This window comes from Thamnophis elegans, chromosome Z (assembly GCF_009769535.1).
Source record: "Thamnophis elegans isolate rThaEle1 chromosome Z, rThaEle1.pri, whole genome shotgun sequence".
Classification (NCBI taxonomy): Eukaryota; Metazoa; Chordata; class Lepidosauria; order Squamata; family Colubridae; genus Thamnophis; species Thamnophis elegans.
The window spans coordinates 283,564-298,693 of NC_045558.1; the positions used below are offsets into that span (position 1 = coordinate 283,564).

Here is a 15,130-nt window from a genome sequence, read left to right on the forward strand (position 1 = left end):
TTATAAGGGCTGTGGGATATCTCTTTCCTCTTCCTCTCTTCTTTCTCTTTCCCTCTCTTCACATTCGCTTTCCCTCTTTTAACTTTCTCTTTCCCTCTCATCACTTTCTCTTTCCCTCTTTTCCATTCTTCTGTCACTTTCTCCCTTCTCTCACTCTTTCTCTCTCTCCTCTTTGTCTCTTTCTGTCTCTTTTACTCTTTTTCTTTCTTCCTCTCTCCCACTCTTTCATCACTTTCTCTTTACTCTCTACTGCCCAACCTGTCCCCATAATTTACCTACTTTCCTAAATAGGCGCAGTTCCCTTACTGGATCCCTCGCTCACTCAAACACACACACTCATGCACACACAAAACCATTTTTCTCCATTCCAATTCGGATCCTATAAATCAATTGCTGTGTGAAACATCTGTGAAAAGAATTCAGGTGCTCAGGGATGAAAATGTCATCAAAGCAGTGGCTTTTTCCGATGGGGCCAATTTAGAGTCAGATTGATATGGCGGCGGAAGGGAGAGGGGACGTCTTCTCTTCCGGAGGGGCCAGGGGAGTTGGAGGGGTCTCAGAGAAGGCCATCGCCTGGCCAGCAGGAGGGGCGATCTCCTCGTAGTGCGGGGGAGGTGATTTCGAGGGCTTAAAAGCAGCCCCCTGCATATCTTCCTCATGAATTTGAAGGCATCTTACAAGAAGTCTCCAAGTAGTGAGAACTTCCGGGGGGCTCGAGGTTCCTCATGGAAGTAAATACCCAATTTGATCCATAAGGAGACTTTAAGAGAGCCCCTCTCAGGGTAAATGAGACAATTCTTAGATGTCAGCCAATAGAGAGAGGGGAAGGGGAAGCAAGCGATCTGCTGCTTGAGAGATTGCAATGGAGAATTTGGGGATATCCCGAAGCTCCTGCAGGTGTGTAGTCTGAGCCTTCGAGAAGCCCGAGCCCATACTCACGATTTGGGAGGGTGCTCCGTTCGCTGACGGCCGGCCCTGGTTGCGAGACTTTGCCCAGTCGGGGGTGAGTGGAAGGCTGGCGACACAGGTTATTATTATCCTTATCCTTCATTTTAAAACAAAATATTCTAAATTATTCAATTCATATGAGAACAGAAGATTCTTTATTGGTCAAGTGTGATTGGACCGGACACAAGGAATTTGTCTCTGGTGCAGAAGCTCTCAGTAGATACAAGCAGTAAGTGATAAAGCACCATAATCATATATTACAATCATCATAAGACTCATCACACTCAGCTACTAAACGAGCAATCGACAGCAATCCTGATAGGATACTAAATAAAGCAATATAAATGGTAAATACAAGCTATAAAGATATAATCATAAGAAGATAAGCAGACACTTCGTAGAAAAGAGGAGAAAGACTTACTTTTGGCACGCAATGGAGCCATTTTTCACCCTCCCTAGGCTTCAGACCTTTCTAGGAGCCTGGAGAGGGTGAAAAAGGCCTTCCCCACCCCCTCCAGAGGCCCTCCGAAGGCCAGAAATGGGCTGTTTTCGGACTTCTGATTTGCGGGCCGTTTTTGTCCCTCCGGAGGCTTCAGGAGGGCGAAAATCAGCCCAATGTGCAAACCGGAAGTTCCTTCCTCAACTTCCAGTTTGCGTGTTGGGCCATTTTTCTCTTTCTAGAGGTTTCAGGGAAGCCTCCGGAGGGCGAAAACGGCTGAAAATCAGGGGCGAAATTAGCTGGCCAGCATGCGCATGTGCGCTGGAGCTGACAGGGCAACAGCTCACGTGCCCTCAGAAATGGCTCCATATGCCACCTGTGGCACACATGCCTTAGGTTCGCCATCCCGGCCCTATGGCATCAACGTGAGGGGAGAAGTTAAAATAGATTCCGTCCAGGATGGGAGGGGTCTGTAGCTGTTTTCACAGCCCCTCTTCTGACCCATGGAATCTACAATGGACGGTAGGCTGGTTGGGACGGTTGTTTCTGCAGTCCTAACTATCCGTTGACATCTGTATCCGTCCTGTTCGGTTGCGGGCCCGAACCAGACGGTTACAGAGGTAGAAAGGAGGAGCCCCCTCACAAATAGAGGGCCATGAGAATAATGGCGATCACAATGGCCACGAACAAGAAACACGCTGCAGCCACTTTCACAATTTTGATGGAGCCCCAGGATCTCTGGAAGACCCTTTCTCTGCCCGTTTTGTTCTCGGCCAGGAACGCTTTGACATCCTCATCCCGAACGTTGGGTATTTCGTACAGCCGGTTGGTGTAGTATCTTCCCCCATTCACTGAAACGGTTGTCTGCACCATCTTCATCAGAACCGAGACCTGCCTCTTCCGCTCATCTCCCTCGGCCCTGTTGTTGAACCCACAGAAGCGGTTCCCACATTGCCGAATCACTCCCTGCAGATTCCTGTTGTTGGACTCTTGGATGTACTCCTGCAGGGGGGTCCCGCCCAAATCCTCCACGCAGGTAAATAGGACGTGTGTGTGCCTGGCGGACTCGGCCCCAAAGATATCCCAGACACACTTAGCAGCGGTTGCGTCTTCGGTGGTGAAGCGTCCCACCTGGCTCACCAAAATCAGGGCATGGGGGCCAGGCCGGGAGAGCTCCACGCAAGCCACAATCTCCCGTCGTACAATCTCATCATAGTTTTCGGAATCAAAAAGGCCTGGCGTGTCGACTACGGAGATCGGCCTACCCTGCCAATCCCCCTGACCTTTTCTGCAACGCAGGGTGGTGGTCTTTGCCGCCACAATGGACTCGAACTCCTTCCGATCGAGGATGGTGTTCCCAGTGGCGCTTTTCCCGCCTCCGGACTTTCCGACGAGGATCAGCCGGAGTTCGTCGTCTTCACCTGTGTGTTCTGAAGATGACATTACAAAAAGGAATTGAGAGATTTATCACGTGTCCAGGAAGAAAAAGGGGACCATAATCCAATATGGGGCATCATTGAGCAGGCTGGGAATGGGTGATGATTTTGCAAAAGAATCACCCCTGTCCTGAAGTGATTTAATGATAGTTTTTCGGGACACTCCCAAAATTGCTAAATTGCGCTGCTCAGTTGCACAGATTCTCACAACACGGAAATCCCGACTTTAGGAAAACTCCACAGATTAAACGACGAAGCCCAAAATTGCAAAACTACCCTCTGGTTTCAGAGGGCAGCCGGGGTCCCAAGAGCGAGCCCCACCTCAGCGCTCCACTACCATATGTCCGAACACAGTCACTGCATCCAGTCCTCACCAGCAAAGCTGGGTCCAAGTAAACTGAATCGGCTCAAGCCCACTGACAAAGGATTGCGGGGGGATCTCTGACTCACTGGGCTGGGGGGGAGGGCAGGATACAAAGACAGGCTTGACCAACCAGGCTGGACCCTCCCCGTCTCCCCCCAGGAAGTTTGCAAGCCATCTTCCAACTTGGTTTGTTTCGGACAGAGTGAGATCAAACCTACAGGGAGGACAATCTGTGTAGAGTAGGGAAATCGTGAAGGATCCTTTCTGGTCGATCCAGAGAGTTTGCTGAAATGGGTCCATCCAAGGCCCAACACCTCCCGCCCCCCATTTTTCCTGCCTGCCTGATCTTCACAGCCCATCAGTGAGATGGCTGCCTTCTGTGGCTGTCCTGCATATTCCCGCCCCCCGAAACAGACACAGTCCAAGGGGAGTCTCTAAGACCCTAAAGATTAGCAGATTAGGTGGAGGCCGGAGGGGACCGTTGGTGGGCAGCGGAGATCCTCAGGGAGGAAGGGAGAGGGTAACTCAGGAGTGGGGAGGGGTCTCCACAGAGGGCCCAAGGCAGCCCTTCAGAGGGCCCACTATGGGAAGAGACCCATCCGGTGCAGCGCTTCAGAACCGGAATTCACTGGCTTTCCAAGTGTGTTGACCCCCGCCCCAAAGACCCCCACTCAAATTCCAGGCATGGCCTCCTCACTTACCCAGCGTGGGCTCCTCATCCATGGCTTCCTGGAAGAGCGGAAAGGAAACACAGGTCAGATGTGGCTCTCAATACCCAGAGGGCTTGGCATGTCAACGGCCCCCTGCCCAGAAACCACAGCCTGGTCCCCCACCCCATTCAAGGCCCCGCCCCGAAGCTGCTCTGGAGTCCCTGAAGGGAGCCAGGAAAGGAGCAAAGGAGGGGCAGGGAGGGAGGGGGAAGAGGGAAGGCAGGAGGGGGCCACCAAGTGGAAAAGGGGGAGTGGGGAAGTGGGGCTGGGGGACCCCCATTCTTTGGGGCAGGGCCACTGCATAATTTGGCAGCAGATCCTCTCTTGCTGCCTATCGTAAGAAGAGGGCTGGTTGGGTGCAGGGTGGGGGGCGGTCCCAAACTGGCCCTGGAGGCTATTCGGGGGGCCCCAAATTCCGAGTGTCCCCTTTCCCAAAACAGTCACACACAAACACCCACACCAACCCTTTCAGAAGATGTTCTCACTTCTAGCCAGGGTGTCTCCGAAGTTGACTGGTAGGTCATTCTTGGCTTCAGGGGGGTTCCAGGGGGTGCCTTAGTCTGGGGGGGGGGATGAGAGTTAATCAGAAGGGTACTGGAAGGGACCTCGGAGGTCATCTAGTCCAACTCCCTGTTCAAGCAGGAGACCTTTGAAGAATTACACAATCACAGAGCCGGAAGGGGCCTCAGAGGTCATCTAGTTCAAGCCCCTCCTGGAGCAGGAGACCCCCCCAACCATTCCAGACAAATGGCCGCCCACCCTCTCCTTGAAAATCTCCACTGTTGGACATCCCCACAACTTCCTTTGGCAAGCTTAATTGCTGATGGTTAATTAACCACGAACTGCTTAATTGTTCGGAGTCTTAGAAAACGTCTCCTTCATTCCGGGTTGAAGAGGGCAGATCTCCCCCCTTTCTGAGTGGAAGGAGGGGCTGGGGGGCGCGGCTCCTGGGGGGGGGGGAAAGGGGAGCGCTGCCCCTCCTCTTTAGGTCACGAGCCGCCCCACGGCTGACCCAGACGGTGACGCCTCTCCCAGCGGATCTTCTATGGGGAGCAGGAAGAAGCCGCGCCCCCCGCCCACCACATTCAAGAGACCCCCGACGTTTTTAAGCGAGGGTCCCGAAGACCCTGCGTAGCCCCCCGTCCCCGCAAAGGGAGGGGCACTGCCCCACTCTTCTTCCCTGCCCCAACCAAAGGCAAAAGAGTTGCTCGGGGGCGCCGGACGATCCTGGAGCAGGAAGGGAAGCGGGGGAGGGGGTGGCGCAACTCCTGCCCGCTTTCGCTTTGGGGTGGGTGGGGGCGCCTTTCTTTCCCACGGCCCGGGTGGGGGTGGGGCGGGAAAGCAATCGGCGTGGGGGGAGCAGAGAGCTCAGCCCGGGCGGAGGGAGCTAGGTGGGTGGGTGGGCTTTCCGCGGATCTGGAGGGGGAGGGGTCTCTCCCTGCGGGACCCTCACCCCCGTGAGACCCTCCTCCCTTCTTGCCTTCGTCGTGGAGGGGCCTCCGTCTCACTCTGCGACCTCGGTCTCCTTCCCCGCGGTGCTACGTGGCTTCTGCAGCGAAAGTCCCAGAAAACGAAAGCGAAAGTGGAGGCGGGCAACGCCCGGCATCGCCCCCTCCTCTCCTCTTTTTCCGCCTCGCCTCCTTGCGGGCTGGAGCGAGGCAGCAGGGGCTTATCCCCCTCCCCTTCTCCCCAAGGCTGCTCAAACCTCTTTGGACTCCCGGTGGGTGAGTGGGAAGTCTGGCCACCGCCGAGCAGAGGCGGATGAGCCCCCACCCCACTCCCCACACCCGGCAAAGCCCCCTCCCAAGGCAAAACCGCTTTCGAGACCCCCTCCTCTTCGGCTGTTTCTTCCTCTCGACCACCACTCAAGCCCTTCGCAGTGGGGAGGGGGCTTTCAATCCGCCCCGCCCCTTGTAACGTGTCCTCAGTCCTACCCACCTTCCCCTTGGGGGGGGGTCTTCTTTGCACCTGTGAGGCCTAAAGGGGGAGCGGAAGAGACCCCAACTCTTGAAAACGCTCCTGACCCCTTGTACCCAACCGCCCCCTCCTTAAAATCTACCCCCCCCCGAACAAACCGAATTAATTTCCTGCCGACCGCCCAGCCAGCTCCCACCGGCTGCTCAATCTCTCCCACCCCCATGGGTGTCCCCCCCCAATAAGGAAGCGGTGGCACCCAAAGCGCGGGGGGGGGAGGGTTGGGGAGGGTTGGGGGGAGCCTACATCCACCTTTGGGAGTGGTTGAAAAGTTGGCAAAGTGGACGCAATCAACCACGAGTTGTTGGCCGTTTGGCAGCAGGCCGAAGAAGGAGGTGGAGCCCTCGGGATCCCAACACACGATGGCTGAAGGAGCCAAGAGATACTCGTGCCTCACATCTCCCTCTCTCTTTGTATTTATTCTCTCTCTCTCTCTCTCTCTCTCTCTCTATCTATCTATCTATCTCTCCATCCATTTATCCGACATTCCCCTTTTCCCCACAACAGCCCTGTGAGGTAGGCTGGGCTGAGAGAGAAGGTCCTAAGTCCTCCCCTGAGTCAGCTGATTCTCCCTAGTTGGCTCCTGAAAGCCCAGAGAGCACCAAGAACCCCCCAGTCCTCCCTCCCCCTCCCCCTCTTCCACCCTTCCGGCACTGATGACCTTCCCTAGTTGGGTCCCCTCCAGGCGCCCGTCCCTAAAGCAGGAGCCGAGCTGCATCTCAGAGTGCCAGCCTGGCCGAGGGGCCGTCTTGGGGACTGCCCAGGATGACTCCCCAAGGGCCCCCTCCCCTCCCTCCACCACCACCACCTGGCCCATTGTGGTGCTGGGGAGGGGGGCACAGGAGGGAGGACCTTGTCATTGCCACCCACCCCCCTCAGAAAGCCCCCCCCCCCCACACACACACAGACCAGGGAAAAGAAAGGCCGCATCCAGAACAAGAGTCAGAACAAGCAGCGGTTTTATTGGACACGGTCAAGGCACAAAGATTGTGGCTTCCCAGGGCTCTTCCTGGACACACGCAGCAGCCCCTGAACTGGGGAGGGGGCTTTACGTCTTCCTATCCCCCCCCCCCAGGAACCATCTTGCAAACCCTCCCCTCAGCTCATCCTCAAAGGCCGAGGGGGGGGGGAGGTCTGCAGGAAGGCTCTCCAGCAGTTTCTCCAGAGGAAAGCCGGCTCAGGCAGGGGGCTGGACTACATGACCTCCGAGGTCCCTTCCAAACAAGAGCAGCCGGATGGACCCCAAGTCTCCGCCTGGCACTTCTCCATCTCCGGAGAGGCGAAATCTCCAAGCCAGCTGAGGCATCTCCCCGGTATCGCGGGGACAGATGTGCCACCTAGTGGCCGGGCTCTTCCTCATCCGTCGGAGACAAGACCCTCAGGCGGCCACTGCGGACGCGGGCGAGGGTGGGGCAGGCGGCCAGAAGCTCGGCCACACCGGCAGCTGTCACCCCCGAGCCTTCGAGGTTGAGCTGGACAAGGGGCAGCTGAGCCAGGAGGCGGAGCCCTGGAAAGATTTGGGGAGGGCACGTTGAGGGAGGCAGGATGAAGGAAGGAAGGAAAGGAAAAGGAATGAACAAGAGGAAGGAAGGAGGGAGGAAAGGAAAGAAAGAAAAGGAAGGAAGAGAAAAAGGAAGGAGGGAGGAAAGGAAAGAGAAAGAAAGAAAAAGAGAAAGGGGAGGGAGGAAAGGAAGGAAAGAAAAAGAAAGAAAAGGAAGGAAGGAAAGAAAAAGGACACGAAGGAATGAACAAGAGGAAGGAAGGAGGGAGGAAAGGAAAGAAATAAAAGGAAGGAAGCAGAGAAAGAAGAGAGGGAAGGAGGAAAGGAAGGAAGGAAAGAAAAAGGAAATGAAGGAATGAACAAGAGGGAGGAAGGAGGGAGGAAAGGAAAGAAATAAAAGGAAGGAAGGAAGCAGAGAAGGGGGAAGGAAGGAAAGAAAAAGGAAGGAAGGAAAAAAGGAAAGGAAGGAGGGAGGAAAGAGAAAAGGAAGGAAGAGATAAAAAGGAGGGTGGGAGGGAAGGAAAGAAAAAGGAAAGGAAGGAAAAAACAGGAGGAAGGAAGGAGGGAGGAAAGGAAAGAGAAAGAAAGAAAAAGGAAGGAAAGAAAAAGACGGAGGGAAGGAAAAAGAAAGGGATGAAAGAAAGGGGGCTGGCTCGAGGGAGGGTTCCCCTTATATGGGGGGCTGGAGGTCCCACACATTCCCTACCTTGGTCAGTCAGGCGGGTATCACTCAGGTTGAGCTTGAGCAGCCGACGGCACTCCGCGAGGCCCAGCCTGGCTACGGGGTCTCCAACGGCTGTGCCAGCGAGACTCAGCACCTAGGAAAGGGGGGGTCCAATCGCAGCACTGGGGATCCCCCTTTGCTGGGGGGCAAAAAGCCTCCCCCGACGCCCCTAACCCAATGATCCAGCCAAATTCCAGTTACGACGCCAAGGGAGCCCCACGTTTCTCGTCCACGTGAGACGTTTGTTAAGAGAGTTTGGGCCCATTTTGCAACTTTTCTCGCCGCAGTTCTTAAGCGAGGCACGGCCGTTCTTTGTCCCACGGTTGTTAAGCAAATCGGGCTTCCCCATCGACTCGTGGGAGGGGGGCATTGCGTGACACACCCACCCACCCGGGACGCTTGGGCCCCTGGTAAAGGCGTGGGAATTTGGGTGGGAGGAACGGTCGGAGGTCCCTCGTTGGAGGAACGGGCGTCAGGTGAGGACTGCCTGGCAGCCATACCTGCAGGTGGGGGAGGCCCGTGAGGCAGTGGGCCACGCCAGCGCTGGAGACGGGCAGGCGGTCCAGGCGCAGCTCCTCCAGAAGCCGCAGGGGCCGGACGTGGGGCAGGCCCTCATCCGTCACCCGCGTGTTGGCCAGGGACAGGCGCCGCAGCCTGCAAGAGAGCCACGCCGGGGCCCTGAGTGCGAGTCCAGACAGGGATGGGCATCCTCTGGTCGGGGTGGGGGTGTCTCATAGAAGGGGGCCCATGTTCTTTCTTCCTCTCTTTCTTTCCTCTCTCCCTTTTCCTTCCTTCCTCCCTTTCTTTTCTTTTTGTCTTTCCTTTCATTCTTTTTTCCTTCCCTTCTCCCATCCTCCCTCCTTTCTTTCCTTTTTTCTTCCCATCCTCCGCACTTCTTTTTTCTGCCTTCCTTCCTTCCTTTCTCTCTCTCTCTCTTTTGTCCCTTTCTATCTTTCTTTTTCCTTCCTTCCTCTTTTCCTTTTCCTTTTTGTGTCTATTTTTCTTTTTCCTTTCTTCCTCTCACCCTTTCTTTCCTTTCTTTTTTCCTTTCTTTCCTCCTCCCTTTTCTTTCTCCCTCTTCTCTTTCTTTTCCTTTATTCCTCCCTCCCTTTCTATCTCTTTCATTTTTCTTTTTCTTCCTCCCCCCTCCCTTTCCTTTCTACCCCTTCCCTTGCTTCCTTCTCCTCTTCCCTTCCCCCTCTCTCCTCCCTTTCCCCCTCCCTTCTGCTCAGGTAAGGCAAAGGCTGCCTTTCTGGCCCTCTATGTTCCGATTTGGGGGGCAGAGACCTCCCCCCACCGGGGGTCTTTAAGGAGCTCCTGTGGGGGGAGGGGCTGGGGGTGAAGCTGGGGCAGGTAAGAGGGGGAGGGTGGGGGGGGGGAGCTCACCTCCCCAGCCCAGGCAACGCCCGCAGCCCCTCGTCCGTGATGTGGATGTAGTCGGTCAGGTCCAGCTCCAGGAGGCCGGACAGTCGGCAGACGGCAGCCAGGCCAACGTCGGTCACTGTGTGGCGGCTCGGCAGCCCCAGCCGGCTCAGGGGCAGAGCTGGGAAAGGGGCCACCGGAGGCCTCAGAGGGAGGCCCCCCCAGGCCCCTCCAAACAAAACCTGCAGCCCCCCCCCACTGTTTCCTTTGCTCTTTGCCCGGCCTGGGCTGACCCTCCCCTCCCTCCTTCCTCCAATCTACTTCCTTCCTCCCTTCTTCCTTTCCTTCCCCCTGTCCTTCCTCCCTTCTTCCAAACTCCTTCCTTTACTCCTCCATCTCTCCTTTGTTTCTTCCCTCCCTCCCCTCCTCCAATCTATCTCCTTCCTCTCCCCCTGACTCTCCTTCCTTTCTTCCCTCTCCATTCTTCTCTCCTTCCTCAACCTTCCTCCCTCCTTCCCTTCTTCCTCCCCTCCTCCTTCCCCCTTCTTCCAATCTACTTCCTTCCTCCCGTCTTCCTTCCTTCTTTCTTTCCCTCCCTCCCCTTCTTCCTCCCTCAATTCTTGAAAACTTGTTCCTTTATTCCTCCATCTGTTTTTCTTCCATCCCTCCTCCCTCCTCCTTTTCCTTCTTCCTCCTTCCCCTCCTTTCCCGCATCTCCCAGTTGAAGGGACCCAGGAGGGGCTTTTGTGATTCCTCCTGCCCTCCCCCCTAGCCAGGCTCCCCCCACCCCACCTGTCCCCCTCCAACAGCTGCCTGGAGAGAGGCTGCAGGGGCCCTGCCAGCCCAGGACAGGGAGGCCCCATCTGGAGCAGCCCACCTCCGGCCCGTACCTGAGACCAGCTCCAGAGCCCGATCCCCAGCGACCGACTGGACGCCAGAGAGGGTCAGGCAGCCGAGGGCCGGGTGGGAGGCGAGGGTCCCGAGGGAGGCCTCACTCACGGGGGTGTCATCCAGGAACAGCCTCCGCAGGGCCTCCGAGTGACGCAGGGCAGACACGTCGCTGATCTGAGGACAGACACCGCCCGACGCTATAAGAAATGCCTCTCCCCATTCTAACCCTCCCGAATCCCCCCCTCCGGGCTCCCCCCACTTACGCCGGTCTGCTTGAGGCCGAGTTCACACAGTTTGGGGGCGCAGTGGGGCAGGAGGCAGAGGGTGCGCTCGGTGACCCCCGTCCGGTTGAGGCTCAGGTGGGAGAGGGCGGAGGGAGGCCCCAGGAGGAGCCCCCTCAGGCCGGCATCCGTCACGCCGGTCTGGTCCAGCGCCAGGTGGGACAACTCCGGCAGCCCTGAGGGAGGGGGAGGGGGGAGGAGGGGGTGGGAGGTGACCCCCCCTCCTCCTTCACCAGCCACTTCCCCCCCACCCCCACTTGCCAGGTCAGGGCTTAGGCCCATCGGATGGGGGGCAATGGGGGCATTCAGGGCTAAGGACGTCCTTCCTCTTCTTTCTTTGGTTCTTTCTCTTCTTTCCCTACTTCCCTTTCTTTCTTTCTTTCTTTCTTTCTCTTTCTTTCTTTCTTTCTCTTTCTTTTTCCCCTCTTTCTTTCTTTCTCTTTCTTATTTTCTTTCTTTTTTCCCTCCTTCTTTCTTTCCCTTTCTTATTTGTTTTTCTTTCCTTCCCTCCTTTTCTTTCTTCCCTCTTTCTTTCATTCTCTTTTTCTTTCTTACATTCTTATTTTCTTTTCTTTCCTTCCTTCCCTCTTTCTTTTCTTTCTTCCCTCTTTCTTTCATTCTCACTTTCTTATTTTCTTACTTATTTTCTTTCTCTCTCTCTTTTTCTTTCTTTTCTTCTTCCTTCTTTTTTACTTTCTTCTCTTCTTTCCCTCTAAGATCCCTTCCTACTTTTGTCCTCCTGGGCTTCTCTGGGTCTCCTGCTTACCTCCAAAGTCTCTTCCAACTCTATTCCAATTGATCAACTCAGTCTCTCTCTCTCTCTCCCTCCCCTCCCTCCCTCCCTCTCTCTCCCTCCCTCCCTCCCTCTAGACAAACCTTTCAGGAACGGCAGGCAGTTGTCACTCAGCTTCACGCAGGCCGAGAGGTTTAGCTGCTGCAGGTGCAAAAGACGCTGCACTGCGGACAGACCTTGGTCTGGGGGGGGAGATAAGAGGGGGGGCTGCTTAGCTCAGCCCCCCCCATCCCAACTTCTGCTTCTTGGGTGGGGGGAACAAGGGCCCGAGTCAACCCAGCCACCCCTTCCACCCTCCCTCAATTTTCCTCCCAGGGCAGGCCGGAGACACAGCCCGCGCAGGCCACGTCCCGGTCAGTTGCCAAGAGGTTCCCCTCTCACCTGTGATAAGTGAGCAGCCGAAGAGGCTCAGCCGCTGTAAGCCGGGAAACGCTGGCAGCCCCCCGAGCAGCCGGTTGGTGGCGTAGGGGTAGCAATCCAGGCGGAGGGTCCGCAGGGGGCAGCCGGAGAAGAGCCGCATGCTGCCAGGGTGCAGGCGAGCCTCTCCCACCAGGTGCTCCAGCAACACCTGGGCCAGACCGGGAGGCAGCGAGGCCAGGCTGCCGCGGTACTGCTTGCTGGGGGCTGGAGGGGCAGAGAGGCCAGTGGGCAACTCGGAGCCCTTGGGGAGGGGGGGGTCAGAGAGAGAGAGGGGGGGGTTTCTACCTGAGATGAGGCTGGCCGCCCCCTGAAGACACAGCCTGAACAGCGAAGGCACCGGAAGGGAAACCGAGGCTGCAGGGGACCCCGATCCAACCTGGCCGTTCTCCCCCTGGACGGGCATTCGGCGTTGGCGCTGCTCGGCTGCCCGGGCTACGGCGAGGGGCAGGGGTGCCGGGCTGCTCCCCTCGGCTTCCCTCCTGGGGGCAAAGAGATCCTTCAAACGGGCCCCTGCTCAACTCCCCACCCCCACCACAGGCTTCTTCTGTGCCATGGCAACAGCTGGCACATCCCCCCCCCCCGGCTGGAAATGCCCTACCGCAGCCGGTGGCCCTCCTGCGGCCACCAATGGCCAGACTCCGCAGGGTTGTCGCGGGCAGCAGGCAAGACGCCTGTGAACAGGAAGGAGAGGAGTGGGTAAGAGACCCTCTCAGTGCTGTCATTCTAGGATTCTCTGAGGGTCTCCTGCTCAAGCAGAGGGCTGGGCTAGATGACCTCTGAGTGCCTTCCCATTCCGAAATTCTGCAGAGATCTCCTGCTTGAGTAGGGGGTCAGACTAGATGACCTCCACGGCTTTCTCTCTCTCAGTCTGGATCAGGAGTTGGCAACACCCAAAGGAAAGGAAACCCAGGGAGGACAAAACACAAAACCCTTCTGGTGCCGGACTATTTCCCGAGTGGCCACAAAACCAGCGTATGTAGTTGAATTAAAAGTTCTTTTCTTCTGGAACTTTTCTGGCCCTTCTTATCCAGGGTTGGCCTACCGGAGTGGGGGGTGGGGGGCAAAAGCTCAGGAAATGGTGTCGCACATTGGCGGTTGTGACGCCTGTTTTGAGTGACAGGGAGCCGCAGCAGAGGGATGAGAGAGCCACATGCGGCCCAAGAGCCACCGGTTGCTGCTCCCTCATCTGGATGGTTGTCACAGCACAGGAAGCTCCGGGCCAACCAGCCCCGCCCCCCTCCCTCCAGACTCACCTGGCTCTTCCCCCAGCGCCTGCTGCCCCCTGCTGGCTGCCGGCGGGTCCTGCTCCATGGGCTCCGCAGAGTCCAGCTTCTGCCCCCTGCCTGCCGGAGACCCCCAGAGTGGAGAAGGTTAGGGGAGGGAGGAACCAGCCCCCTCCCTCCCTGAAGCCGAGGCTGTGTGTGTCCCACCCTACCAGGACAGGGGGAGGGGGAGGGAGCAGGGGAAGGCAGAGACCCTCACCCAGCTCTTCTGCAAGGCCAGCCTGGGGAAAACCCTGCAGCCCCCAACCCAAACCTTCCTGCCCCAGGCCAAAGACAACCCCCCCCCCACCACCACCTGCAGCTCCCCTATAGCAGGACGGGCCCTCCCTTGCTCAGGCGACGGGCAAAGCCCCCTCCCCATGGAGGGAGGAATAACTGATCAGCCGCATGAACGAGGCTCAAGCCCGCAGCCCACCCACCCAAGCCGCCAGTTCGCTCACCCCACCGATGGGGGTCCCGGGAGGAAACCTCCCCCCCTCGGCTCGAGAGACCCTCCTGCGCGGTGCCAGGGGGGTTTTCGGCCCACTGCAAGCAGGGGCTCCCCTCTGTTGGGAGGGGCTCCGGAGGGGCGAGGGGGGGCGAGGCGCCCCCGGACGCCGGGTCGACGACGCAGAGGGTGGCCCCGGGCACCAGGCCCAGCGACAGCAGCGACAGCGGCAGGTCGGCCGGTCCGAAGCGCCGTTTGGGGGCGGCCTGCAGGAAGGAGGAGGCGGGCGGGAGCTCCGGGTGTTGCGACCGGAGGAACCGCTGGACGCTCTGCAGGGAGGCCTCGGCCGGGAAGGTCCGGCGGAGAGAGTCCCCGCTGGGCAGGCGGATCTGGGGGCGGGGGGGGGGGCGGAGAACGAGAAAAAGAAAGAGAGAAAGAAAGAGAGAAAGAAAAAGGGAAGAGAGAAAGAGGTCATTGTCCGGAGCTTGGTTGCCCCCGGTTCGCCTTCGGCGCTGACCCGCTACCCTTTCCGCCTCATTTGGGGTGAGGGATTCCTCGCGTCTCCTCACCACCAGCAGGCACTGCGCACTGCCGGGCGGCTGGATCGCCTCTGCCTGCGCGCATCCCGGGACCCGCCGGGGGGTTGCTGTCGCCCCGGCTCGGTGCTGCCGTCGGTCTCTGCAAGGCCAACTCGCGCTCCTGGGGAAGGCAGAGCAGGGGGAAAGTTGCCGCGCGGGTCCGGCCTTTGGATCGCTCGCAAATTCTACCCCCACCCTCCAAGCGCAGCTCACCCGCTGCTTCGTCCTCTTCAAGGCTTTCAGCTGCTGGACCAGCTGCGAGCGATCCGCCAAATCCCGGGCTTGCGCCTCATCGTCCCACGCCGGCGTGGCCGGGACCCCCCCGGGGATCTCAGCTGCCCCCATCCCGTCCACTAGGAGGGGCGCCCGGGAGGCTTGGAAGGCGTCGGTGGCGCGGGGCTCCGAGACCCCCGGGAAGAGCCGGAGACGGGGAGGAGGCGCCTGGGGACCCCCGTCCGGGCGATCGCGCAGCAGCCTGAATCCGGGGAAGGAGAGACGACCAGAGGGAGGGGCTTAAGAAGACCCCGCGCCCCTCCCCCAAAGCCCCCCATTCAAAGCCCCCCACTCACCAGTCTGCCGCCTCCGGGACGCTCAGGCAGCCTGCGCGCAGGGCGGCCCCCACCTGCCCCTCGCCGAAGCCCATCTCCCGCAAGGCCCGCTGCAGCCCCCCGACCGTCTGCAAGGCGAGAGGCGGCTAAGGCTCGACCGGTTGAACGGCTGCCCAGCCCGCCCCACCACCCACTCACTCACCCCCCCTTTCCCCACCAGCGCCCAGCCACCCACCGCGGGCTCCATGCTCGGGAAGTCAGGCGGAAGAGGAAGACGCGCCTCCTCCCATTGGGCCGGGACGCGACCCGCCCCCCCACGCCCCCTCCCCGCCTGCCCCCGCCCCCAAGAACAGGCAGAAATGCGTCCCGACAGCTTTCCGGGGCTCCTTCGCAGCCGCTCGGAGTAGCGGAAGGGTCCGGGAGCGGTGGGGGAGAGATCGGAGGGGAGTCG

At 58.5% G+C, this 15,130-nt stretch overlaps 2 protein-coding genes across 4 annotated transcripts; both read right to left on the reverse strand.

The window, feature by feature from the left end:
* Positions 1 to 1,723: 1,723 nt before the first annotated feature.
* LOC116523067 (GTPase IMAP family member 2-like) lies at positions 1,724 to 5,461 on the reverse strand. 2 transcript variants are annotated; one of them, XM_032238246.1, is made up of 4 exons: positions 5,378 to 5,461; positions 4,383 to 4,457; positions 3,889 to 3,916; positions 1,724 to 2,817 (listed from the first exon to the last, which is right to left on the reverse strand). In XM_032238246.1, the coding sequence occupies exons 2-4, from the start codon at positions 4,419 to 4,421 to the stop codon at positions 2,027 to 2,029; spliced, it is 858 nt and encodes a 285-aa protein (XP_032094137.1). In that variant the 5' UTR covers positions 4,422 to 4,457; positions 5,378 to 5,461; the 3' UTR covers positions 1,724 to 2,026. The 2 variants fall into 2 exon arrangements, with proteins under 2 accessions (XP_032094137.1, XP_032094136.1); XM_032238245.1 differs by having other exon boundaries at positions 4,362 to 4,457.
* Positions 5,462 to 6,808: 1,347 nt separating this feature from the next.
* On the reverse strand, positions 6,809 to 15,010 carry LOC116520818 (F-box/LRR-repeat protein 14-like). 2 transcript variants are annotated; one of them, XM_032235207.1, is made up of 16 exons: positions 14,915 to 15,010; positions 14,701 to 14,807; positions 14,345 to 14,606; positions 14,123 to 14,252; positions 13,567 to 13,942; positions 13,097 to 13,186; positions 12,442 to 12,514; positions 12,129 to 12,322; positions 11,805 to 12,047; positions 11,507 to 11,605; positions 10,613 to 10,806; positions 10,349 to 10,523; positions 9,483 to 9,639; positions 8,597 to 8,750; positions 8,079 to 8,190; positions 6,809 to 7,378 (listed from the first exon to the last, which is right to left on the reverse strand). In XM_032235207.1, exons 6-16 carry the CDS (start codon positions 13,152 to 13,154, stop codon positions 7,209 to 7,211), a joined length of 1,629 nt encoding a protein of 542 aa, XP_032091098.1. In that variant the 5' UTR covers positions 13,155 to 13,186; positions 13,567 to 13,942; positions 14,123 to 14,252; positions 14,345 to 14,606; positions 14,701 to 14,807; positions 14,915 to 15,010; the 3' UTR covers positions 6,809 to 7,208. The 2 variants fall into 2 exon arrangements, with proteins under 2 accessions (XP_032091098.1, XP_032091097.1); XM_032235206.1 differs by having other exon boundaries at positions 13,097 to 13,942.
* Between the last annotated feature and the right edge of the window lie 120 nt (positions 15,011 to 15,130).

What these genes read in the sequence shown, in the direction of transcription:
- LOC116523067 (XM_032238245.1), bottom strand. Translation starts at nt 4,421, where the DNA reads ATGACCTACCAGTCAACTTCGGAGACACCCTGGCTAGAAGTGAGAACA. An exon ending in TGAGAACATCTTCTGAAAGG is followed by an intron (nt 3,917 to 4,361) that starts GTTGGTGTGGGT and finishes CCGCTCTTCCAG; the next exon opens with GAAGCCATGGATGAGGAGCC. An exon ending in GGATGAGGAGCCCACGCTGG is followed by an intron (nt 2,818 to 3,888) that starts GTAAGTGAGGAG and finishes TGTCATCTTCAG; the next exon opens with AACACACAGGTGAAGACGAC.
- LOC116520818 (XM_032235207.1), bottom strand. Translation starts at nt 13,154, where the DNA reads ATGGAGCAGGACCCGCCGGCAGCCAGCAGGGGGCAGCAGGCGCTGGGG. An exon ending in TCGGCCTCAAGCAGACCGGC is followed by an intron (nt 10,524 to 10,612) that starts GTAAGTGGGGGG and finishes GTCTGTCCTCAG; the next exon opens with ATCAGCGACGTGTCTGCCCT. An exon ending in GCGTTGCCTGGGCTGGGGAG is followed by an intron (nt 8,751 to 9,482) that starts GTGAGCTCCCCC and finishes GCTCTCTTGCAG; the next exon opens with GCTGCGGCGCCTGTCCCTGG.